This window comes from Theropithecus gelada, chromosome 1, assembly GCF_003255815.1.
Source record: "Theropithecus gelada isolate Dixy chromosome 1, Tgel_1.0, whole genome shotgun sequence".
Taxonomy (NCBI): Eukaryota; Metazoa; Chordata; class Mammalia; order Primates; family Cercopithecidae; genus Theropithecus; species Theropithecus gelada.
The window spans coordinates 179,988,263-180,014,227 of NC_037668.1; the positions used below are offsets into that span (position 1 = coordinate 179,988,263).

Below are 25,965 nucleotides of genomic sequence, written 5' to 3' on the forward strand. Positions count from 1 at the left end.
GGTGAACTTAGTAGTATCTTATTTAGACAAACAAAGCTAATTACCTGAATCTAGCCTTTTTTCCCCAATTGAATTAGTAAACAGAAATTATGTTTACTTAAGAAGTAAAAGTGCTTTAAAAACTTATGTCAATTAGGGAAGGATTCAAGCACTCACTGCCACTTCAGATTAGTGAGATCATAATATGATTCCAGTTGAGAATACTAAAGCAATACAACTTTTATGAATCACTGCTGGCTCTACAAACCTCAGCCTCATAAGTTTCATGATCTTCCTTTTCTCTTGGTTTTGTGGCCTTCTCACTTAATCCAGTGAAAACCAAAAATGGGTTCTGACAGTAAATTATATGGAGACGTTTCTTGTACCTATTAAATTTTTATAGCAGTTATCTGTTTCTGGCAGATAACTTCGTAACCATGATAGGGTCTTCATCAAAGTACTGCTTTTAGAAAAGCTATACTTAAATTTTCAGGAGGACTAATATTAATGAAATAGGCATGTACAGGAGACTGAAGACCAAGCAAGTCATATGCCATTCATTTGATTCTCATTTATCTATTGCACAATGCAACATGTTCAGATTGTAAAACTGAATAACTCCTTTGGCAGCACCACAAGGTGAAATACTTATCATGTGTTCACTCAGGGATCTCCAGCTGCTAGTCAAGCACAACAAAGATAGATAAAACCAAAACACCACTTCTGTAAATTTGTAACAAACTAGAGCACATCACTTTAGCTTGCCTTTTTCACTTCCAGGAGCTCTGCTACACTTACTATATTTAATAAGAGTCCCTACTTTCTTAGCAATTGAACATTTTTTAAAAAGCCAGAAAGATAAATATAATTTCAAGCCAAGAAGATAATGCGTTTAGGCTTTGGTAACCACATATTAATGCAATCTTTGCCATTAGTGTATATGTGTGTGTGTGTGTGTATGTGTGTATTTTTTTCTTTTTTTCTTTTTTTTTTGAGACAGAGTCTCGCTCTGTAGCCCAGGCTAGAGTGGAATGGCGTGACTTTGGCTCACTGCAAGCTCCACCTCCCAGCATTAGTATATATTTCTTAAGATCAACAGAGACAGAGTCCTGTCAAAGTAAAAACATCATAGTAAGGACATAGGAAAGTTTCCCAGGACAGACAGACCACAAACCTTTTACCAGGTTGTCTACGACAATAACAAGAAACAGGTATTGGATGCTTCCATAGAAGCAAGTGCTGTGTTAACTGTTTTAGATATCTCATTTCATCCTTACAAAAACCCTGAGGCAAATACTATTATCATCACTTTACAAGTGATCACACTGAAGTTAGCAAAGTTAAGTAACTAGTCTGAGGTCATAAATATAGTGAGTATTATAGACAATAAATGTGGTTAATAGCAATGTACATTCTTCGTCAAGCTCCTATCAGTTATAAACCAAGATCGGGAAGAAACATGTGGAACTTAGGTTTTTTAGACTTAATTCCAGCACTAGGAAAGAATCTTTTCTGAATACGCCTTCAGTAGTGGTAAATTTTGAGCACATTTAGGTGAAGGGAGCTTACTGCCACGTAAAGTAGCTCATCTTGACTTTAAGCAAGCTAAGTATCTGTTAAGTTGTTTATATTCAGATACAAATCAGTCCCTAGAATCTTCCATATACTGACATTACTTTTAATCTCTGGAACTAGAAAAAAACAACATAATCCTTTCTACACCATGGCTCATCAAATATTTAAATTTACTTTGGATTATATACCAAATACACCACAAAATTTATTTCTCCAGGTTAAATACAGATATATTAATCATTATGTGATAATTTCCCATCATATTTTTCTCTGAAAATACTGTCATTAAGCCTTTCTTCTTGTCTTTCTAATAAGTTCTGCTAAGTTTATAGTGCAAATTATCTCCTGCTTTTCTTATTGGAGAAAATATAGTTTATTGATGTGGCAAAATATTGCATTTGTTGTCGGGATAATCACATCGTATTTTAATGCATACTGAGAAACTAACACAATTCAGACATCTTTTCATATTAAGAGTTCTGAAGCTATACTTCATCATAATCTCATCACTGGTTTGACTGTAGGTGCAAAGAGATCATAAACTAGCATAATTAGTAATTATATAGAGGGTCATCACGAGCCTTACTTAACCTTCATCTTGTTAGGTTTAACCCAAAAGCTCCAGCATGAGGTGTGTTTGAATTTGGAAGCCTTCAATCACACATTAGGTATTTTTCTAAGTATCTAAGCTTTTTATTAACCAAACACTTGGCAAGATTATCTTAGTCTGTATCCAAGTCATTACTAAAATGGGCCAAGTGCAGATTTATGCGGCTTGCCTTAAAAATCTCTCTCTACGCTTATATTGATCCACAAGTGACAAGCTATTTGGATTTTCCCACAAAATTATATGAGGAATATGATCAATATCTCTTGACAATAAAGTCTTAGCTCATAGGAAACTATCCCATTTTAGAAATGTAAACTGAGATTAGTCATGAATACGTTGAAATATTAATATTTGGATATAGAGGTATTTTATATTCTAGGATTCACTGTAGACTTTGGATTCAATTTCAGCACTTCCTGTAATTCTTTTCAAGTTGGTTGATGCTCATTGTAGCATGAATGCTTTGACATCCCATGACTGAAGTAATCAGCAAGTGCCAAGATTTGTTTTTAAAAGGGGTCTAGAGATATTTGGAGATTTCCCATTTTCATATAGCTTCTTAACATCCTTTCAAATTTTTTTTCTTAATATGATTAGTGAGTATTATAGTAAGCAGCTAGGTTAAAAAAATAAAACAATAAAAACACGGAGAAACTTGAAATTAAGGAGAAATTGTAGCCTCATGAAGCTTACAAGATTATAAGGCTACCAGAATTTCTAATACCTGAGAGAATCCTCACAGAATTGCTAAGGCTGACAGGCCATCCATCTTTAAGCCAGGTTATGGAAGGCAGGGGAATTCCAGAAGCTTCACAAGTCAAGGATACTGAGTTCTTTTCTACCACACTGATATTTTCAGGTGACCTGTGGTTTCCTATGATGCTTGGAGGAGCTGTAAGACAAAATAAAACAAATGGGAATGGAAATATTAGTTGCCTGCTATACATTTGATATACTGATGTTGTATATCAAACATCAAATCCTAAACAGTGTATGGTTAATAAGACTTCCATTTTCTAATTAACAGTAGGCAAAATAAGCAATCACAACAACCAGTTCTGTGTGTGTGTGTGTGTGTGTGTGTGTGTGTGTGTGTGTGTGTGTGAGAGAGAGAGAGAGATTCCTGGAAGTAAAAATGTCACTTCTTCCTCAATCTTAGCAGTAAATTATTTTCATATTGTTATTCCAATAGTGGTGAGTGATTTTGTATGAGTCACTCACCCCCCCCCTTTTTTTTAAATTGCAATTTAAACTTCCATTTTAGACTAAGGGGATACATGTGCAGGTTTGTTACATGGGTATATTCTGTGATGCTGAGGCTTGGGGTATGATTGATCCTGTCACCTAGGTGGTAAGCATAGAACCCAAGAGTTAGTTTTTGAACCCCTGCCTCCTTTCCTCCTTCCCCTTCAATAGTCCCCTGTGTCTACTGTTGCCATGTTTATGTCTTTGGGTACTCAATATTTAGTTCCCACTTATAAGTGAGAATATGGGGCATCTGATTTTCCGTTCCTGCATGAATTCACTGATGATTACAGCCTCCAGCTACATTCATGTTGCTGCAAAGGACATGAGTTTTGGCTGTGTAGTATTCCATGGTGCATATGTACCATATTTTCTTTATCCAATCCACCATTTATTAATCAGCACCTAGGCTGATTGTATGTCTTTGCTACTGTGAATATGAATCACTCATCTTTTCTTGCAAATTTGTGATACGGATTTATAGCCTACATATAGAGATTTCCTAAAAAATCAATCATCTAATCCTAAAAATTAAGAGTAATCCAACAAAAAAGTACTTAAGATTAATTCATCTTCCCTTTTGTGTTGTGATTCCTATGGCTTTGGCACACACATTGGCTGCAAACTACAGGATATTAACACTGAACTTCATGTGTGTCTTAACTGAGGGCAAGTTACAAGATCTGTGTCCATTAAATTTACCATTGTTTCTATAGCTATAAAAATTATAGTTCAAAATGTACACATCTAAGTCATTGTCCCTATGTATGTGTATGTTTGGTCTATTCTTTTTATTATTATTATACTTTAAGTTCTAGGGTACATGTGAACAACATGCAGGTTACATAGGTATATATGTGCCATGTCGGTGTGCTGCACCCATCAACTCGTCAGCACCCATCAACTCGTCATTTACATCAGGTATAACTCCCAATGCCATCCATCCCACCCCCCAATAGGCCCTGGTGTGTGAGTTTCCCCTTCCTGTGCCCAAGAGATCTCACTGTTCAATTCCCACCTATGAGTGAGAACATGCGGTGTTTGGTTTTCTGTTCTTGTGATAATTCGCTCAGAATGACGGTTTCCAGCTGCATCCATGTCCCTACAAAGGACATGAACTCATCCTTTTTTATGGCTGCATAGTATTCCATGGTGTATTTGTGCCACATTTTCTTAATCCAGTCTGTCACTGATGGAAATCTGGGTTGAGTCTAAGTCTTTGCTATTGTGAATAGTGCTGCAATAAACATACGTGTGCATGTGTCTTTATAGTAGCATGATTTATAATCCTTTGGGTATATACCCAGTAATGGGATGGCTGGGTCATATGGTACATCTAGTTCTAGATCCTTGAGGAATCGCCATACTGTTTTCCACAATGGTTGAACTAGTTTACAATCCCACCATAGATTCAATGTCATCCCAATCAAGCTACCAACAACTTTCTTCACAGAATTGGAAAAAACTGCTTTAAAGTTCACATGGAACCAAAAAAGAGCCCGCATTGCCAAGACAATCCTAAGTCAAAAGAACAAAGCTGGAGGCATCACGCTACCTGACTTCAAACTATACTACAAGGCTACAGTAACCAAAACAGTGTGGTACTGGTACCAAAACAGAGATATAGACCAATGGAACAGAACAGAGCCCTCAGAAATAATACCACACATCTACAGCCATCTGATCTTTGACAAACCTGAGAAAAACAAGAAATGAAGACAGAATTCCCTATTTAATAAATGGTGCTGGGAAAATTGGCTAGCCATAAGTAGAAAGCCGAAACTGCATCCTTTCCTTACTCCTTATACGAAAATTAATTCAAGATGGATTAGAGACTTAAATGTTAGACCTAATACCATAAAAACCCTAGAAGAAAACCTAAGGAATACCATTCAGGACATAGGCATGGGCAAGGACTTCATGTCTAAAACACCAAAAGCAATGGCAACAAAAGCCAAAATTGACAAATGGGATCTCATTAAACTAAAGAGCTTCTGCACAGCAAAAGAAACTACCATCAGAGTGAACAGGCAACCTACAGAACGGGAGAAAATTTTTGCAATCTACTCATCTGACAAAGGGCTAACATCCAGAACCTACAAAGAACTCAAACAAATTTACAAGAAAAAAACAAACAACCCCATCAAAAAGTGGGCAAAGCATTTGAACAGACATTTCTCAAAAGAAGACATTCATACAGCCAACAGACACATGAAAAAATGCTCATCATCACTGGCCATCAGAGAAATGCAAATCAAAACCACAATGAGATACCATCTCACACCAGTTAGAATGGCAATCATTAAAAAGTCAGGAAACAACAGGTGCTGAAGAGGATGTGGAGAAATAGGAACACTTTTACAATGTTTGCTCTATTCTTATTGACATTTATGACTCATTAGAGTTGGAATATTAAAGCTGACTTCAGTATAACTCATGTCCAACTGATGATGAGTCAGTAAATTCTAAGGCACTTACCTTTATACAAGTCCAGTTAAGTCAGCTAATTTGGAAAACATAAAATAGAGATTTTACTTGGGACAGCATCAGAACAAAAACATTTGAAGACAACAATTTTCTACTTTACTGTGTGCTTTCCTTAAAGAATATCTAATATGTGCTTATTTCAGCAAGGTAAATAATGTGAGGTCAGGCATAGAAGGATAAATGAGACTGACCTGAGGAAAAGGTATATATGTTTAAAATGATGGATTATAAATAAATGACTTTCATAACTTGGGGCCTATATCTCCCATCCAGGATGTTAGATTATATTAGCCAGTAAATGAACATATTGAGCTTCTTTCTACTTACCATGGACACTTAAGTCATATTTTCTGTCAGTCATTCCTGCTACATTCACAGCAACACACACATAACGGCCTGTGTCAGATACATGAATGTTCTTCAGCTGAAGGATGTGACCTTCATCCAGTATTTCCACTCCCTTTGCCTTGATCAAGGGGCGGCCATCTTTCATCCAACTCACTGTTGGTGGAGGAATGCCCTGCACCTCACACTCCAAGGAGATACTCTTCCCTCGGGTCACAATAATTTCAGTAGGGTGGCTGCCACTGTTGGTGATGGTCGGTCTTACTGAGGGTTGGAGGAAGATAAAAAGAAACAAAATAGGAAATGTTTGTTTCAAGTCTTACATAGGAATTTTCATCAGCCAAACTTAAATATATTTTTATGTTAAACTATAAACAACTAAAGAAAAGACCCAGGACTAACAGACATGATGTTATGCTGAGAGGTGGAATTCTTCTCCAATGTTTTAAGTGGGTTCATACCTAAAATGAAGCTATTGACACAGTTCACTAACTTCCCACTTTTGAGAAGCTATACAAATATTTGAACTTATCACTTGTAGCCCTGCTTTACGTAAGTCTTCCTAGTAGTCATTTAAAATAGATACAGTAGCCTAGCTTACAACCCAATGTCTATTATTAACTCCTTTCTTCCTTCTCCCTTTTACAGTATGAGTTGGAAAAGCTGAGATGGTTTCTCAGTCTTGTTGGGAAACTGGGGTAACCACATGAATGAATTTAGGCCTGTAAAACCTAAATAGAGGTCTGCTGCGGATTTTGGGGAAAATTTTGCTCTCCTAACAAAAGGGAAAGATACCAGCCCTTTCCCTTCCTCCTGCCTTCCACGTGGAATTGATACCACAATAACAGCTACCATCTTGAGACCATGAAGGAGGGATCAGTAGAATGCCAGAGCTCCTATGCTGACACAATTAAGCCGCTGACCAACTCCAGTGATTAATGCTAACCTCTGCCTTCTTATTATGTGAGAACATAAACCTTTACTTGGTTAAGCCACTTATAGCCATTTATTCTGTTGTTTGAAGCTGAATTCACGTGTCATTGATGCTAGGAACAAAAATTAGATCAATTCTAATACATATATGTGTGGAAAGAAAAGTAGGCCCGTGTCAGTAATCCGATGTTCTAGTGCCGGTCCTACCACACACAAGCCACATGACCTTGTTCAACCAACAAAACCTCTCGGAGCTGAAATTTCCACGTACACAAAATGGAGGCGACAGTTTTGTCTTATATAACAGCTCATGCGAATATTAAATGAGTATACAACTATCTTAAGCACTCTAAGATCTTATACAAGTAAAATAATCTTTAAAATAAAATGTTTTCACATATTGTAAATATCCCCTATGGTAAAATGCTCTCCCTTCCCCCTCCATGTGTCCACTATCTGCCCCCAACAAATTACAGCCACACTGATGTGTCTGTCATTGGTGACCTAATGCAGAGTGGACAGCTGTAATACCGAATAACAGCCAGAAGGAAGTAATTGCTCTCCAGTTATATCAGCACAATTTAAATGTGTGTGTCATATGATAGTTACAACCGTACCATTTTGAATGAATATTAAAGATATTTTATAAAGTAAATGAGAAGGATGAAAAGATTTAAAAGAAAATTGTGCCAAAGCCTGGCTAATCAACAACTTACTGTAAACTTGCAGACTGTATTCTTTCTTTGCAGTTCCAGCAACATTCGATGCCACACATGAATAGAGTGCCGCATCAGACTTTTCAGCAATTGAAATTTGTAATTGCCTGCCCCCAGATAAAATTCTAACTCGCCCCATGGAATCAGTCAGCACTGGAGAGCCTGCAAAGAAGTCCAAATGGCAGAATATGAGGCAGAAATGTAAAGCATTTTGTATACATTACTAAATATGATACTTGTTTACTTAGTTCAAGTATATAAAAGGCAAATGACACTGTAAAATAATCCTGCCCTAGTGTAAAATGAAGGAGCACTAATATTTAAATGAACTAAAAATTTAAATGATCTTTCTGCTACTTAGTGGGCTTAAGGAGCTGTTGATAAATAAATTGAAAATCTGTTCAAACACAGAATTCATTCTTAATGTACATTGAAAACTGTCACAGAGAAAAAATGTTACTTTTTAATAATATCAACTTTTATTTTATATTCAGGAGGTACAGGTGCAGGTTTATTACATGGATGTATTGTGTGATGCTGAGGTTTGGGGTATACTGAACCAATCACCCAGGAAGTTTAAAACTTATTTTAAAGAAGAAAATGTAGTTCCTGAATGGTGCATTCTCAATGTTTATAGCTGCCCTATAATGCATTTGATTCAAAAATAATCAATTAATGCAGAATTTTTTTTTTCTAGGGAGGAGTTAACAGTCTTAAAAAAATTTCAGCTGGGTAGTGTAGAAGGATCACATGTTGCACATTTAATATAAAGCAATTTTGCTGTCTAGCATTTAGTATGCAAACCCCAGGAAAATTTGTTTATAATCTAACACATTTGTCAAACAAAGTCAATATCCATCTTCTATTTTCATTTAATTTTATAAATTTCAAGGATGAAAACTGACCTTTCTTCTTCCAAATGAGATTTGGGGGTGGAATACCACTTGACTCACACAACAGACTAATGAGATTCCCTTCAATGACTGTAAGTTGAGTAAGTTCATCAGAACCACCAATATTTGGGGGGACTGGAAAAAAATAAAAATATTATTTTTCCACTCATTTCATATAGAATTTTCCTAACAGTTTACATGTAAGATAAAAGGCTTCTACTCAAATGACATAATGAAGAAATTGGCATATGAGGTTGACATCAACATCAAATTAAAAGTCACCTGTAAGATGTAGCATAAATAGCTAATAGCAGACTTCCCATGTACACAGATAGAAATTTATCAAAATATTCAGAATGGCATAAAGAGAAGCTACTTTATCATAACTTACAAAATATGTTAGCTCATATATTTAGCTATTATAAAATGTATACTTGATGCAAGATATTTATCCACCTTGCATCAAAAAGCTAAAGTACCTACCAAGTTTAAACTTAGCCCAGTCACTGTTGCCTAGCTAGCTTTGATATCTCAAATAGTGAACAGAACAGGAAACATAAGGCATATAACGTATACTAAAGAACAGAGGCAAGGGGTTTTGTCTAAAGAAAGGACATATTACCTATTTCAGATTGCACAGTCTGCTTCTCTACTGGCCTACAGCTTCACCCTGGAACCTTCAAAGTGAATACTGACTACCCAAGATTTTCTCAAAGGCGCTGGAGTCTGCAGTTGCTGGCTGAACTCTCCTTGAGGACACTTCTTTGGCTGCAGGACTGTCAGCTGGTAGATGGCTTGTTCTTCCAAACTCCTGAGAGTTGAGGAGTGGGAGAATCCTCTTGCACCCCTAGTGCGGCTTCTGGTCATTGTTCAACCATCCCATGTAAAAGCCTCTATTCCTTTGAGGCTCATATAACCAATTTATTTCTCTCTCTCTCTCTCTCTTTTTTTTTTTTAAATCCCATCTGTAAACCTGTCATTCTTCCTTTATTCACTGAACAGTCTGATATGTGTTCTTATACTTTTCATACTAAGTCCTACCATCACTCTGTATGAACCCAACATCCACATGTATAACCAGTCTAAATACTCTGTCTACTCAGTTATTGATATACCCATCCCATTTTCCATCAGAAGCCATACCATGGCTCTTCCCATCATCTAGAACATTCCTCTTGTAAGTTTATAAATTTAGGCCTCTTTCTGACAACTTCTCTGTTCTTTTTTCTCTCAATTATTCCCAATTCTCAAGTCAATTCCCATTGACTTAATTGAATCTCAAGTGTTTTCACTTCTCAGAAGTCCCCCTATCCAGCTGCCTATTCTTCTGTTTACCGACTTCTCTACTCAGCGTAGATTTCATAATCAATAATTTCAGCTGTTCCTTTGTCAATATTCTCAACTGCCTTGTACCTTTGCCCTTCTTATTTGTCAATACCCTTACTCTGGATGAATCCTACAGTTTACTCTGTCACTGATACCACAAACTGAAAGTTCCAAAAGAAAATGACACAATTGCATAGATTGTCACTACTATAAATTTATGATCTCCATTCTAAACTCTACCCTTCTCTACCCCCAGGGCTTCTCATTAATACAAATACTTGAAAATCTATATCTATATCTCTCTGAGGTCTAGACTTTTATATCCAACTAACTACTTAACATCTCAAGTTGGATGCCTTAGAAGCATTGTCAAATTTGACTTGTCCAAAACTGAACTGAGCCCTCTTTGTTCCTTCTCTGAGAAAAGGACACTATTATCCTCACGGCCCAGTCGGCTAAGCCACACAGACATCCATCCTTTACTCTTCTTGTTTCCAAACTTCATCTAATCAACTGAACCATGTTGATTCAATTTATTAAATATGTCTGCTTTCATCTAAAATACAGACCTGAGCATCCGGTCCTTTTTAAAATCTGTTTAGTTTATTCTATCACCTTTAGAATCAAATCTATATGTTTTAAATTGATTTAAGAGGCCTTCTTCAATATGCCTATTTTTACCTTTTTACCTAATATCTCCTCTCTCTCCTCGCATCACACTAGGCTCCATAGTGAAGAATATTAAGCTCATTGAATACAGACAGTATTATCCAGGGCTTTGCATTGCTTTTACCCTCTTCACAGAGTTAATGCCTGAGCATCCTTAAGGGCTCAGTTAAACATTTCTCATATGCTTTTCTACATAACCACCTATGATAGCTCTTAGGAGGTTTAATTTTAATTTTGACTATTTAAAGAAATTTCTCCACCAGTCAACTATAAGTTCTGTTAGAACAACATCATTGTCTTTCTCACTAATTGCTCTATGTCCACACATGACATAGCGCCTAGAAGATGGAAGCATACTGTAAGTATTTTTTTAGTGAATCTATCTTTGATGTCTCAACTTTCTCCCTTATCATTCATTCTTATACCTACTGCATTCTGCTTTCCACTATTACATTGCTTTTCTTTAAGAGGTACTGGTCTGCATATTGGTAAAGTATGTTTTTTTAGTTTAATTTGACTTCTCTGCAATATGTAATATTACTCATTCACTCATCCATTCATCCATATCAAACTTACTTGTGTTCTTCTGAGAACAACATTGTCAATAGTTTCCATGATACATTTTTTACTGGGTTTTCCTCTGACCTCTCAGGCTCTTCCTTCTCAGTTTCTTATCTAGAGTTTCTTTTACTAGCTCTCTTCTTATATGGTACACCTGAGAGCCATCCTATCTAGTACTCTTCTGTATACATTCTTTTTACCTTCTCCAAGTGATTTCATCTGCTACCTATATAGTTATGTCTGCAACCTTATGTTTTTCACTCTTATCTCCCCTAAATGATAGACTTGTATTTCTGGCTGCAGGGCGGACAGCTTCACATAGTCCACGGGTACCTCAAATATCACATATGAAAAAGGAATTCTTCACCTCAGTTTCTAATTGATCATCACTCCTAATTTTTCTTTTTTCTTTTTTGTCCTCTTTACTTGATAACACTTAGTCTAGTGTCTTGTCCATATTGGGAACTAGATAAAAATATTAAATTATTAAATAAATGAACTACATATAAATAATAAATATTTTTCCCATTTGAAAGAAATGAGGATGGAAGGGAAGGGAAAATGGAGAGGGAAAATGGGTAAAAAGAGGCAGGAACAGAAGTTAACGACATATAAGTGGTATATAATGAAATCAATTTACCATATAGTAACTTCTACTATTTAATAGTACATTTTACAGGGTGTATAATAGCGTTTCTCATAACCTGCCTGAAGAGTTTTTTAACAATGATAGTCATTTATTAATAAGTCATTTTCTACATCAGTGCATGCTTTCAAAATTTTAAAGAGTATTTCTTCTCCATTGGAATAAAGTTATTTCATCCAGTTTTATTTTTATTTAAAAAATGTTTGTGAATAAACTATAAATCAAAGGTAAATTCAGCTTATAATTTCAATAATTAAAAAGTTTAAACAACTACAATCAAAATGAAGAGGGCTTATTAAGTTATGAGTTTTTTAAAGTAGGTAAAATACAGGTGAATGTATTTTAAAATACAGGAAATGGGAATGGTTTTTAGCTGATAGCCACAGCTGAAGCAAAAGTTGTGACTGTAGGAATTATCTTAATTAGTAACAAATGGTAAAATTTCAGCTGAGAATAGCTTTTCTCCCTGGTTATTATAGTAATCCAATCTCCCACCACACAAATGAATACATTATAAATGAGTTTTTTAAAGTATGCGAAATACAGGTGAATATGCTGGAAATGGGAATGCTTTTTAGTTGATAGCCACAGCTGAGGCTCAAGTTGTGACTATAAGAATTACCTTAATTAGTAACAAACGGTAAAATTTCAACTGAGAATAGCTTTTCTCCCTGATTATCATACTAATCCTATCTCCCACCACGCAAGCACCTGTGTTCTTTCTCTCACATACACACACAGTTTACATATATAATTTGGCTTTTTGGCTTATTTTCTTTCCATTGACGAACCCACCACTAGTTACTAGAGAAGGCCCAATCATTACGAGACGCTGGCTGTGGAAGACAAAGGGCATGTTACTCAGGCAGATGAGGAGAATCCTTCAACATCAAAGTTACAAGAAAGTTCATCTAGAGTTTCTCTCGAAGTAGTCATACGAACTGATACCCAGGACAGTTCAGAACCATGTAAATGTACTAATTGTTGTTCATCTACCTATTATAATCAGTTTTAGTTACATGGATGAATGTCATTTTAAGTGACACAAAAACCACAGCCTGCATCATTTGCTTTCAAGAGCTGATTACACTTACCCCAGATATTGACATTGTAATTTTTTTCAGTTTTTCCAGCAACATTTGTTGCTTCACAAGTGTAACGACCAGTGTCTTGAACCTGAGCATCTTCAATCTGAAAACAAAATCATCCTTTGAAATCACACTTTCTATTTCACTTGAGGTTTTTTAAATTAATACTATTTGTGATCTATTATTTTTATTCTGAAGATTTACAAAGATATCAAAAATAGAGAAAATAGCAATATAAATGGCTATATGCCCATCACCCAGTTTCAACACAACAAGGTTCAACCATTTTCATCTATGCCATACCTTATTTTAATCTGGTTTATATTAGGGGTTGAGGGTCTAGAACAGCTTTTTAAATATAATTCAGAAAAAAATAATGAAAAGGTACTATTTCTGTTGAAGTAATTTAAGACTTTAAAATATGAAATCCTTATACATCCAGGAAACTGTCCAGTAAAATAACAGCCTTATTCTTGAGACCAGTAATATATCTTTCTCCCATGCTGGGTCTGTAAGCTTCTTTAAGCTAAGTATTACATTACATTAGCCTCATTCTCCTAGTATCCAGTTTGTTGCTTGGTAGATGAATTAGTATCAGTAAATATTTTTCATGTATTTATGTACAACATGCATCAATGCTCATTCATCCATTGACCATTTGCAGTTATTACAGCACTTGTACTAGGTACTGTAGGTAGAAGACATAAACAGATATAATGTCACATATAGTTTCTGATTTAAGTTTGCAATCTAGTTGAGAATATAAAGGATGTGAACATAAAAAAGAATTTAATAATAAATAATATATAATAATACAAGATAATACAAAAGATACAACAAGCAGTATGTGACTTATTGCCAACTAAGTTTGCAATCAATAATTTCTAAAACATTCAATGATCACTGATGTTAGAGTGATCATTTGAAGTATTTCACTTAGAGGGGTGCACAGAAGGCAGTCAATAAACATTTATTAATCAATTGGTGTGAACAATAGAGATGGAATTAGCTAAAAGAACACATGGAGAACTTATGAATATTAGACTTGAAAGAGGAAATAAAATCCAACCTCCTCATTTTACAGATAAGGAAACTCAATCAATTAAGATATCTAAATTGCTCAGAGTCACATAATTCGTGGCAGGCTCACTCAAATCTGGGGTTCCAAGTCCTTAAGGTCAGTATGCACAGGCCTGCATGTCTCATAGAAAGAGTCGGGGAGGGAATAATAGAGAGGAGGGATTAATATTTATTGAGCACCTAGTGTGTACCAGGCAAAACAAAATGGCAAGATTCTATTACTTGATTTTGTTAGAGATGTGTGTGAATGGTAGTGCGTAGGTAAGATACTTTTAACTGACTAATAAGAATTGCATTCCAAAAAAGTTTTCATTTCTCTGATCTTTTCCCTAAACCCCTCAATGGGACAAACTTCTGTACTCACTGAGATTTGCATTTATGCAATTGTCTACCTCCGTCATTTCGTCAGAGTTAAGGTTTGGAAATTTTACCGCATGCTTTCTAGAATGCTAGGCTCTGCCCCTGCGAATGGACAATGACTTTTCTTCTTCTTCTTTTTTTTTTTTTTCTTGTGTAGTTCAATTAGTTCATCCCTCTTTCTTTCATCAGTGATTCTGGTCTTTCCTTTCTCACCCAGCTCCGTTGTTATACAATCATAATACCCAAGATCTCCATCCTCTGCCTCTAACATACTCCTTCACGCTCCCTTTCACTCAACCCCATGCTTCTGTCTTCCTTAGGTAAGCTGCCCAGCTTACTGTCTGCCATCTATTTCTCAAGACTCTTTGTTTATCAGTAATAAACCTTCCTTTAGCAAGAGGCTATGTGGTGGTTAGTAGCACGGGTTCTGAAGCCATACTCCCGGTGTTCTAATCCAATTTCTGTCTTTCAGTAACTGTAGGCAGATTACTTAGCTGGTCTTTTGATTTCTCAGTTGGGTTATTATGAGGATGTTATAAACATTCGGCAGTCTTCTGTCCTCCTGAATCCGAATTCCTTAGGCTGACTTTCAGTGTCACACTTTATTTCATTCAAATCAACCTTTTCAACATTATTTCCAAATATTCACTTTGTTAAATTCTCTGCTTGAGCCAAACTACCCGACTTGCTTCCCTTGCCTTTTATCTCATCTACCTCTAAAACACTAAGTAGTCTTTTAAGACTAATCCTGGCAACAAGAGCCTCATCTTTTGCCACCCCCCAAAATGTATTATCTGTACCATCCACTTGGTAATTGACTCAGACTATAGTACTCGTTGCATTTTTCAACTAAATTGTTAATTTTTTATGTATTTACATGAGGTTGGAAGACGGATGTCAAGGACATGAAGTGTGTCATGCTTGTTTGCATTTCTTTTCTTTTTTTTTTTTTTTTGAGACAAAGTCTTGCTCTGTCACCCAGGCTGGAGTGCAGTGGTGTGATCTCAGCTCACTGCAACCTGCACCTCCCGGGTTCAGGCAGCTGTCTTGCCTCAGCCTCCCAAGTAGCTGAGATTACAGGTGCATGCCACCATGCCAGGCTAATTTTTGTATTTTAGGTAAAGACAGGGTTTCACCATGTTGACTGGGCTGCTCTTGAACTCCTGACCTTAAGTGATCTGCCCACCTTGGCCTCCCAAAGTGTTGGGATCAGGTGTGAACCACCATGACTTTTTGCATCTTTGTCCAGAGCACCTAAAATGGGCACTTGGTGATTGGCTGGAAGACTGAAGGTGAGGCACACCTTGGATTATTTCTATGATATTTTCCTGGAAGCATTTTTTGAGATCGTTTCTGGATATGGATGACAAATAATTGAATCTCACTAAGCACAAAATTAAAAAATATTACAAACCTCATCAATAAAAGGGTTCCTAGAATTTTGTAAGAGAAAATTAGTCCAACACCTGTGAAAGACAGGCACGCTAAATAGGGGTAGTACCAAAACCATGAACTTACAATAACATAAGATAAAATAAATGAATCATATCCTTACCTTTAACACACTTCCATTTTCAGATATACTGAGGCCTGGTTTCTTCAGCAAGGGGTGGCCGTCTTTTAACCAAGTAAGAATAGGTGGGGGAATAGCATCGCTTTGACATAGTAACTCCACAGCTTGGCTAATGAGGACAGAGACATTCTGTTCTTCTCCCATAATATTTGGTGGAACTACATGAAAGATGGGTTTTCTTTCAGGATAAAACAGGCCAGCACACTATTTATATTCATTAATTATCAGGACATATACTGAATACCTTTATTGGTTCTTTTAAGATGTAGGATCACAATCATTCTAACATACCCTTTTGCATCACTTGGTTCAGAATCAAGTACTAGTAGATCACTGATTAATGTATTCTTGTTGAACAATGCTTCTCACTTTTTATTTAAAAAACGTTTAGAACAGGAAGTTCTCATCAAGTGCCCAAATAAGAAACTTTTAGAACTAGATGTTACCGCATAAGGTTTTCAAAGTAACAAATCACTCATGAAATATTTTAGAAACAATAAGCTAAGAGTGAATACACCTCCAATATTTATTTGTAATTTTTGCAAAAGAAATAGATGTCATAGTCACAGAGGCAACATTAAAAAATAGTTGGAGGATATCATAGAGCTCATCCAGTCCCATCTCGCAGTGTGCAAAACATAAAATTGGTGTCAGATAATAGCTTGTTCAAAATAATATGGTTAATTGGTGGTAAAGTTAGGAGCCTTCTGACTTGCAGTTTAGTGTTCTTTTTGGTTTTCCATGGTGACAGAATAAAGAACAAATCAATTCAACGACCAGCTGCACAACATACTCACAATTGCATAAGAGAAAATAAGTGGAAATTTTAATGAGATTAAAATTAGGATTCCCTGGCTATATAAAGCTCCTTAGATGATGAAATGTGTTTTCTGAAAAGTTTAAGAAATCTCTTTCCCTTGGGTGTATTAAAGAATACAGTAAACAATCATTTATCTTAGATGATTTAGGTACAGTCCTGCCAAGAATGAGAGGGTGGACTCCATAACTTCCCAAGGACTCTTTCAGGCCTGTATATATAATTATTCAGAAACACAAACTAATGATGAAATCAGGCCTGTTATAAAAGGGCACTCCAACAAAGCACAGAGGGGAATTTCCTTGGCCATTTCTCACGAAATCCCATCACTATGCAGGGCTATAGAAAATTTGCCATATTTGTAGCATTTTTTTTTTAACTACAAAAAAAAGGTTAAGTTGTACTAAAATGTTTTGGTAGAAACAAGATTTTTGTGGTAAAAATATTATTATCGTTTATCAGCCATTGTTTCAAGCTTGATACTCCATCAGCATCAGCATGTGGCAAGATAAAGAAGGCAATAGACTTTGACTATAGTAGTAGTATTGTGCATCTGTAACCATGAGGTTTCTCTGTTACTATGTCTGCTACAGAGGGAAAGGGTATGAACTAAAGAGCACTTCCATGCGCTGTTTTGGGGTGCAGGACTTATGTTAAACTCAAAGAAATTGATGCTGAAGGAAGAAACATACTACACAATGGCAGAGACTGACCAATGGAGCATTTGTGCAGAGATTCATGATATTCCTTCTGCTAAATTTAGTAGTACACACAGACATCTGGCTCTTCATAAGTTTAAAGTAATCTGAGAAACAGAAAACACTGACATTTTTGATGTGTGACACATTCGATAAAAGATACATGATTAGTCTGTTTGAGATTAAAACTACTATAAAAATAGCAAAGTGAGCACAATTAGTGCCACTTTCTTTCCTTTTTTTTTTTTTTTTGAGAAAGTGTTTTGCTCTTGTTGCCCAGGCTGGAGTACAATGGCACAGTCTCGGCTCACTGCAACCTCTGCCTCCCAGGTTCAAGCAATTCTCTTGCCTCAGCCTCCCAAATAGTTGGGGTTGCAGGCATGTGCCACCACAACTGGCTAATTTTTTTTTTTTTTTTTTTTTTTTTTGGTATTTTTAGTAGAGACGGGGTTTCACCATGTTGACCAGGCTGGTCTCGAACTCCTGACCTCAGGCGATCCACCTGCCTTGGCCTCCCAAAGTGCTGGGATTATAGGCGTGAGCCACTGAGCCCGGCCTAATTAGTGCCACTTTCTAAAGATGCCATGAAAACAGATTCACAAGTCCTAGCACTCAGGAAGCCCTAAATAGAATAGCTGATTTCACATCTTGCAAATAATTTTAGGTAAAGTTTGGCCTCATTGAATAAAAAAGTACCGTAACTGTATAAAAATGTTTGTCTTAGATTATTTGTAGAATCTACAAAACAGCATGAGTTCATTATGACTGCAGAAGTGAAAGTCGGAAACAATTCAAGACTACAGAATGCTAATTCATTTCCAAATATATTTTCCTTCAGTTACTTTCTTTTTTACACTAAATGAGTTGAATCAAGTTCAAAAGGAAACCAGATTTTTTAAATGAGAGGAAAAATTGCAAAAACAATGGAGTATTTGTTTAAGGGATAAAAACTGAAGCAAATCTAATTATAGCCGAGGATATATATTACCAAAACATGTATTTTTTTTTTTTGTCCTGTCTCTCATTTCCAAGTTTTTGTTTAGTCTGAGAAGCGAACAAGGGTTCTACCCTTTAGATCCTCAGCTTCCTTAGATGTTATCCCTATTTTGCTTTGTGGTTATGTTGCTTAGGAAGGGATGTGTTCTGGACCTGTTTCTCATCCTAAGTGTTATGTTTGTTAAATTTAATTACTAAAATCAGAGTTGTCATAGGGTTGTCATTGCTGGGAAGCTGAAGAATATATGATCTCCAGGAAAGTTCTCTAAGCTTAAGTTTAAAGAAAAGGTACTATATGAATCCAAATCTTTTAAAAACTCAATTCTCTTGTTTCAATATCTCAGGGTATGGCAAAACATACTCTGAATTATACTAGGGAGAAAAATTTTAACAAACTACTCATAATTGTAGGAAAAACTACTTTGCCTACTGTCTACTTCTCCTATTCCACCCCCCACCACCACCACACCCCCCAATGTAAATCTGAAGGTGATTTATCTCTGGGAATTAACATTCATTAGGCTCTAATTAGACACACATCACCAAGGTTACTACTACAAATATAAAAATATAATTTATGGAAATAATACTAATAGTGAAATACAGATTGGACACTGATTTTAGATTAAAAACCTGTTTTACTTTTATACTTTTTCAGCAGCTTGCTGCATGTATATTTCAATGGCTTAACACATATAAACATTCCCAAATGTATATATCAGCTAGCCATTTGACTTTTATATCAGAGAAAGATACTGATTTTCAGCCTAAGAAAGTAGTATAGAAGTATCTTAGCAAATGATAAGGAATAGTGATGCATGTTTCTGTAATTCCTGGAAAATATCAACTCTTTATCATCTCCCAGGTTCATTCTTGACACTAGCCAGTGTAGAAATGTAAGGAGACCATCTCAGATTTCTGTGTTGACTAAAACCCTGTCAAGACCAATGTCACCCCTCTGCTTGCTTCCTAATGACTGAAGAACTACTGTGTTACACACTTGATTAATTGATGAATCAGTCTCAAAGGATATTTTAGAATAGAAACTTTCCAGTTCTTCATAAAGCATAAAAGCGACTCAATTCAGGGAAGGAGTTAAAATTCCTGGGGTTGGGCATTATAGACCTATCTGTTACCTCAAATACCTAAGCAAATCTGGAGGCTGGATGTGAACTCATGTCAATTGCAATAGCAACAAAAAAGAAAGAGCATAGAGAACCCTTTGGTAGTGTACCAATGCCAACTAAAACTTTTACTTTCATTAAATATGTATGATACCCATAACAAGGGGTCTTTTTGCTAAAACATTATGTAACAATATATGTTAGTTGTGATCATTACATTTACATTGGCAAACATATAAGAAAAGACAACATGGTCCACATTGTCTGGAGGTAAAATTTTTTAAAAAGGTAATATATTTCAGAAAGGAATGAATTATTTGGAAGTGAGGTAGGACTTTAAGGAGAAGGCTTGCATTCTGCATTAAACAGAAACTCTTCAAGAGGTCATAAAAGAAATAATTTCATTATTCCGTGAACTAAGGAATATAATGCAAATAAGCCACAGAAAAAAGTCTAAAAGAGTTCTGAATGTAAAGGTATACTGGAATGTGGATAGACAAGCATAATATATAAACGGAGATCAAGAGGCCCCAACTTTCTTCTGGGGCTCTTTTGCTGTGATGGGATCGGGTATTTCCTTTTGTGATCATTGTGGGCAGCATTGAAAGTGGACAAAAACTTAAATTTTGCCTACATTTATATTAACTTTTTGCTTCTCAAAGAGCCCTTGATGCACAAACATAGTATTGATCACAAATATGCTGATTACAAATAATTAGAAAGTTATAAAAGCATGGCTTTGAGTAGAATGAATGAAGAGAGCTACTTGAACAGATACTTGCTTCAATGAGAAGATTATCTCTTCTAAATGGCAGAGCTGCTATCCACAGTCATGGTTTTCAGAGTACTCTATAAAACCAACACCCTACATGCTGGCTGTGTGCATTTTACTTTCTCAGAACTTTAAAAAAGGAAAATCGTCCAAAGTCAGATATAAGGCAGAAAGAGAATCTGATTTGAATTGATCCTGTAATATCATTTCTAAGGTTCATTGTTCTTTATTGTCAACAACTTCCCTTAACTTTCTCAATGATTTTAGGACCCAAACACATGTCTATCAGAGCAAAATTAATTACTAAAATGTCTCACCATATACTCGGAGGTCAATGTCCCTTTGTTTTTCTCCAGCAGCATTCACTGCCACGCAGGTGTACCTTCCTGTGTCACTGATTTGTGCACTGGTCAATGCTAGGATTCGACCACCAGAGAGAACCTATCAATGATAAGAATGCTAAATAACCAATATGTCTCTGAGAATGGTAGGTGTAATAGATGTTTTCTCTTATTTTCTTGAGGTTAGTCAGTTGACATTTGCCTTTTAGGAAGATTTTCCCTTGGATATTTTTAAGTAGGCAAACATCATATAATACTCTTTTCATCTTCTCAGTGGAAGAATGTAAGAGGCTAGAATTAAATTTGGTAATGACTACTGAAAATAAGTCTTTACATATGGCATCAGATGAAAGTCAACTTTCATCCATACGCACTACAAACAGAGAGAAAGATGCCAGGGGAGAAAAATGAGTTGGAATAAGAGGCGCTAATTCTCTTTCTAATTTTTTTTTGGGTAAAAAGGTAAGAAACTGAAATTAACAACAAAGTAGTAGCCAAATTAATTAATAAGCTACATTGATTATCCTTCATCCCATGGATTCAGTTGTATTTCTAAAATACTGACGTTAACTCTGGATGTTCTATGATCCCAAATCTTGAAAGCATTAGATTTGCAAGAAATCCTGAAGAAGTAGAATGTTATGAGAACTATGCTTTCTGTTAGGCAAGATAAAAATTAAACTTTAAGTTAGGTATATATGCACTTTTATATTTTTAATTTTGACTCAATATAATGCATTTAAAATTTTTCTAGGACTCAAATTTTACTTCTCATGATGTTTACATTATATTTTTTCTTACCATATTACTTGATGTTTTTGTAGAAGTATATATGCTCGGTGTAGTCTCTGATTCATAACTATTTGAAGACATTTAAACCTAAATTCTACCAGAAAATTCCTGTTTTGTTGATTAACATTTCTTTGTGTAAAGTATCTATTGTGGTAGTAGCAGAAAGTGGAGTGGGGCAGGTAGAAAACAACAAATATCTAAAACAAATGGTCAAAATATAACACCTAAAAGTAAGATAAGGGAACTCTTAGAAACAGTGAGTTTTTAATGAATTATTTGGGGATCCCAGTTATGTGTCCATGGTTTTTATGGTTGCATATGTGTACTTTAAAAATAGCATCTGTTAATCCTTGTTCTCTAAATCTCTTCAACAGTTTTACCTGTGTGTACTTCCTGTACTGAATAATCAGGTGGTAAATGTCACCAAAGAAATGAATGAAGGTACCTGTATTCCATTAGAAAAACTAGAAACAGGACTCCCATCTTTCAACCAGGTCAGACTTGGGGCAGGAATACCTCTGGCTTCACATTCTAACCTCACCGGGTTATTAACCACCACTGCCACCATGTTATTGCTGCCAGAAATTGATGGGGCCACTGAAAAAAACAAATGAAGGTAAGACATGTTAATATCACAGGATTTGTAATCTCAAATGACGAAAACTACATGTAATGTCTACAATATTGTGTTCTTATTGGAGGGTTTGTTTACTTGTTTTTTGGTAAGTTCTTTCACCTCTCTTATTTAAGATCTAATCACAGCCATCCTGTGAGATAAATAGAGCAAGTATCAATTTCTCCATTTCACAGATAAGGAGAAACAAGTTTTGCCAGTTTGTTTAAGAAATCAGTTTTTTATGCCAGAGTGGAATTTTATTTATTGATTTCTAGGCTTGTGTGTGTGTGTGTGCGGGAACACACATGTGTATCCCCCTTCACTGCATCCACTGTAGTATGTTAACTACCAACTCCTCTTAAAAGCATTATTAGAGATAATCACTCAGAAACATTTCACTAATACCTATGATTCTTTTAGAGAGCATTTACAAGCAGTGTTTTTTTTGTCGTTAGCTAACAGTATCAATGACTATTTCAACAACTCATTGAAAGCAAACTTAAGTCAACAGCATGTGGAAATTGAGCATTTTAATAGGAATCAGGAATAAGCACATTTATAAGTTTTAGAACACTGTGCCCTTACATAAAGATGACAATAACACACTCTGTTAAATACTTACACAAAAATTTTATAGAAGCACTTAATCATTTTGAATGCTTCTTTACCCCAGAATGAATCTAGGTGAAGTGGCACTAACCATGAACTTGCAGACTGTAAAATAACTCTGTAGCTCCAGCTGAGTTGATGGCCACGCATTTATATATGCCAGCATCTGAGATCTGGGCACTTTCGATATCAATGATCTGTCCTCTGTTCAAGAAAGTCATGCTGGTGGAACCTGAGAGTAGACGATTATCTTTGTACCATGTAATAACTGAAAGAAGAAGGGGAGAAGATGATCTATGTAAAAATTTTTTAAATTAAATATACTAAGATGTATCTTAGCTAAGTCGCAATTACTTTATTCTTATACTTATCATCTGAATTTAATCTGTTTAAGTAATCATCTCTTTAGCTTTGATTTTTAAGAGAAGGTAACCCTTAGAAAAACACCAAGAGCCAAGTCAGTGAGTCCTGAAAATGAATTTAGAAGAAAGATATTCTTTAGTATCTCTAATATATCAGTATTATTTAATAGCAAACTTTCAACTTATCTATTTTTTTGTTGTTGTTGTATGTTTCCTCTCATCCATAAAATGTTGGCTATATGCCTAACCAAACCAAATACCATACACATTATTGACCTCAAAAATGTATGTTGTTACTGATTCATATGAATAATCTACCAGTGGTGGGAATATACAAAACAAAGTTGTAGTCTCATTAGAATGACAATTTGATGTAGCTTCATTAAGATGCTTTTAAGTTAAAAAAAAGTTTCAGCATAAATGGATATAAACCACCATGTGGGTCTTGTGGCCACAATACTGACAATAAGATGATTAAGGTATTCACATATTTCTACATTTTTTAAATAAATTGTTTCATGCAGTTAAAGGCAATAAAAATTCAAAAATTTTATCTAACTGATAATATTCTTATCAATGTTTCACCCATGAAATGTATTCTATAACCTGTTCTTTATGAGTAATTAGTATATTATGCTCAAAACCAGTTTCAGTTATTCCCAGAAATCTTAAAATATTAAGTTATAGAGTCCACAAGTAAACATACCAGGCACAGGATTTCCAGCTGCCTTACACTCCAGCTGTACAGGGTTGCTCACCACCACAGTCTCATTCAGCATCTTCCCTGCATCTTCCAGACTAGGTGGTTCTGCAAGAGGCCCAAACAGATACTTATAAGTAGAATATTTAAGCTGAAATTGTTTGCTCAATTAAAATTATAATTTTTCTTCCTTCCTTCTTTTTTTCACATATATACACTGACCTATTTGGAATAAAAGTATACTATTAAATAGATTGAAGAACAAGATTTAAAAAAATCTAAATAAGTTTTCTGGATCACACATTTCTCTGTGTCCAGATAGGAAAATCCTTAGAATTATATAGATTAATAGAGGAGTAAAAAATGTTAAAGAAAGATTTTTTATTGTACTTAATCTGATTGATTTGGTAAGTAATTATCTTTACCAAGAAGTAATTAGTCTACTAAATTTGAACTCTTCCAGTGAAGAAGAAATCAACATCTCAAAATATCTTACTTTATCTTTGGATAGCACTGTCTTAAGCTATTTCAGAAAAAGCAGAGTAATTTTTGTGTGTTTTTTGGCAGCTTTTTTCCTTTGATATAAAATTTAAACTTAAGTTATTCACAAAATAAAACAGAAAAGTATATTTTCAACTTTAAGTAATTACTGATAAGGATGATCTGTTATTTAATATAGTTGGAAAGTAGGAATTCGTGAAGTCTGAGAGGCATAATATAAAAGAAATAACTTGGAACATTAATTCCATGTTTTCAACAATATCTCAAGGAGTGTGAGAGGCATACCAGGATAAGAAAATTACAAGAGAATTAAAAGTTCTGTCTTGTTTGAAAAAGATGTTGTAAATTAGTATCTGAAGTTGACAGAGAAAAACATATTTTAAGAATTTGCTACATTTAACTAATTCAATGCACTAGAGACCCTCAACCCACATACAATCAATAAATCCATCAATCCATTAATCTACCAAAAACGGGAAAGGGGGAAAGAAGGAAAGAAAACAAGAAAAAATAGAAGTAAGATGGCAGAAATAAAATCAAATATATAAATATGAATGAGTTCATTTAATTGTTTAATAGAATTTTTTTGACACTTAAAATAGTGACTTTTTGACACGTTAATACTTGTATAGGTGGCCGGGTGCGGTGGCTCATGCCTGTAATCCCACCACTTCGGGAGGCTGAGGCAGGCGAATCACAGGTCAGGAGTTCGAGACCAGCCTGGCCAACATGGTGAAACCCCGTCTCTACTAAAAATACAAAAAATTAGCCAGACATAGTGGTGGGTGCCTGTAATCCCAGCTACTTGGGAGGCTGACACAGGAGAATCACTTGAACGTGGGAGGTGGAGGTTGCAGTGAGCTGAGATCATGCCATTGCACTCCAACCTGGGCAACAAGAGTGAAACTCCACCTCAAAAAACAAACAAACAAACAAAAAACAAAAAAAAAAACTTGTGTGGGTGACAAGGTTTGGCTATGTCCCCACCCAAATCTCATCTTGAATTTTGGCTTGGAGGGTCCCCACTGGTAGATAACTGAATCACGGGGGCGGTTCCCCCATACTGTTCTCATGGTAGTGAATAAATCTCATGGGATCTGATGGTTTTAGATCCGTCAGATTGCCTTGGCTCTCATTCTCTTCTCTTGTCTGCCACCATGTGAGATGTGCCTTATGCCTTCTGCCATGATTGAGAGACCTCCCCAGCTATGTGGAACTGTGAGTCCATTAAACCTCTTTGTTTTCTAAATTGCCCATTCTTGGGTATGTCTTTATCGGCAGCATGAAAATGGACTAATACAATGGGTTAAAACTATTTTTTAATTAAAATATCTAAGTGGATAAGGAGCACAAATAAAAACCCACAAAAACGTTACAATAAGGAGCTAGACAAAGATATACAATAATTTGACATCAATTTCTGATTAATATACAAAGCAAAAATTATTAAACATGACAAAACAACATGATTTATATTAACATGTTACAATTCATGAATAATATTTTATAATGACAATACCTTATGCATTGAATAACAAAGCAAAAATTGTT

General features: G+C 35.4%; 1 protein-coding gene across 1 annotated transcript in view; it reads right to left on the reverse strand.

Annotated features, from left to right (window-relative positions):
- HMCN1 (hemicentin 1) overlaps positions 1-25,965 on the reverse strand; it is a 452,346-nt gene that overhangs the window by 126,935 nt on the left and 299,446 nt on the right. Inside the window, exons 37-46 of the mRNA XM_025362857.1 lie at positions 23,920-24,021; positions 22,943-23,119; positions 22,072-22,223; positions 20,811-20,934; positions 16,069-16,244; positions 13,080-13,176; positions 8,796-8,918; positions 7,891-8,052; positions 6,224-6,505; positions 2,889-3,056 (exon numbers count right to left, since the gene is read on the reverse strand). Of these exons, the coding sequence (XP_025218642.1) occupies positions 2,889-3,056; positions 6,224-6,505; positions 7,891-8,052; positions 8,796-8,918; positions 13,080-13,176; positions 16,069-16,244; positions 20,811-20,934; positions 22,072-22,223; positions 22,943-23,119; positions 23,920-24,021 (1,563 nt within the window). The remainder of the gene's footprint in view (positions 1-2,888; positions 3,057-6,223; positions 6,506-7,890; positions 8,053-8,795; positions 8,919-13,079; positions 13,177-16,068; positions 16,245-20,810; positions 20,935-22,071; positions 22,224-22,942; positions 23,120-23,919; positions 24,022-25,965) is intronic.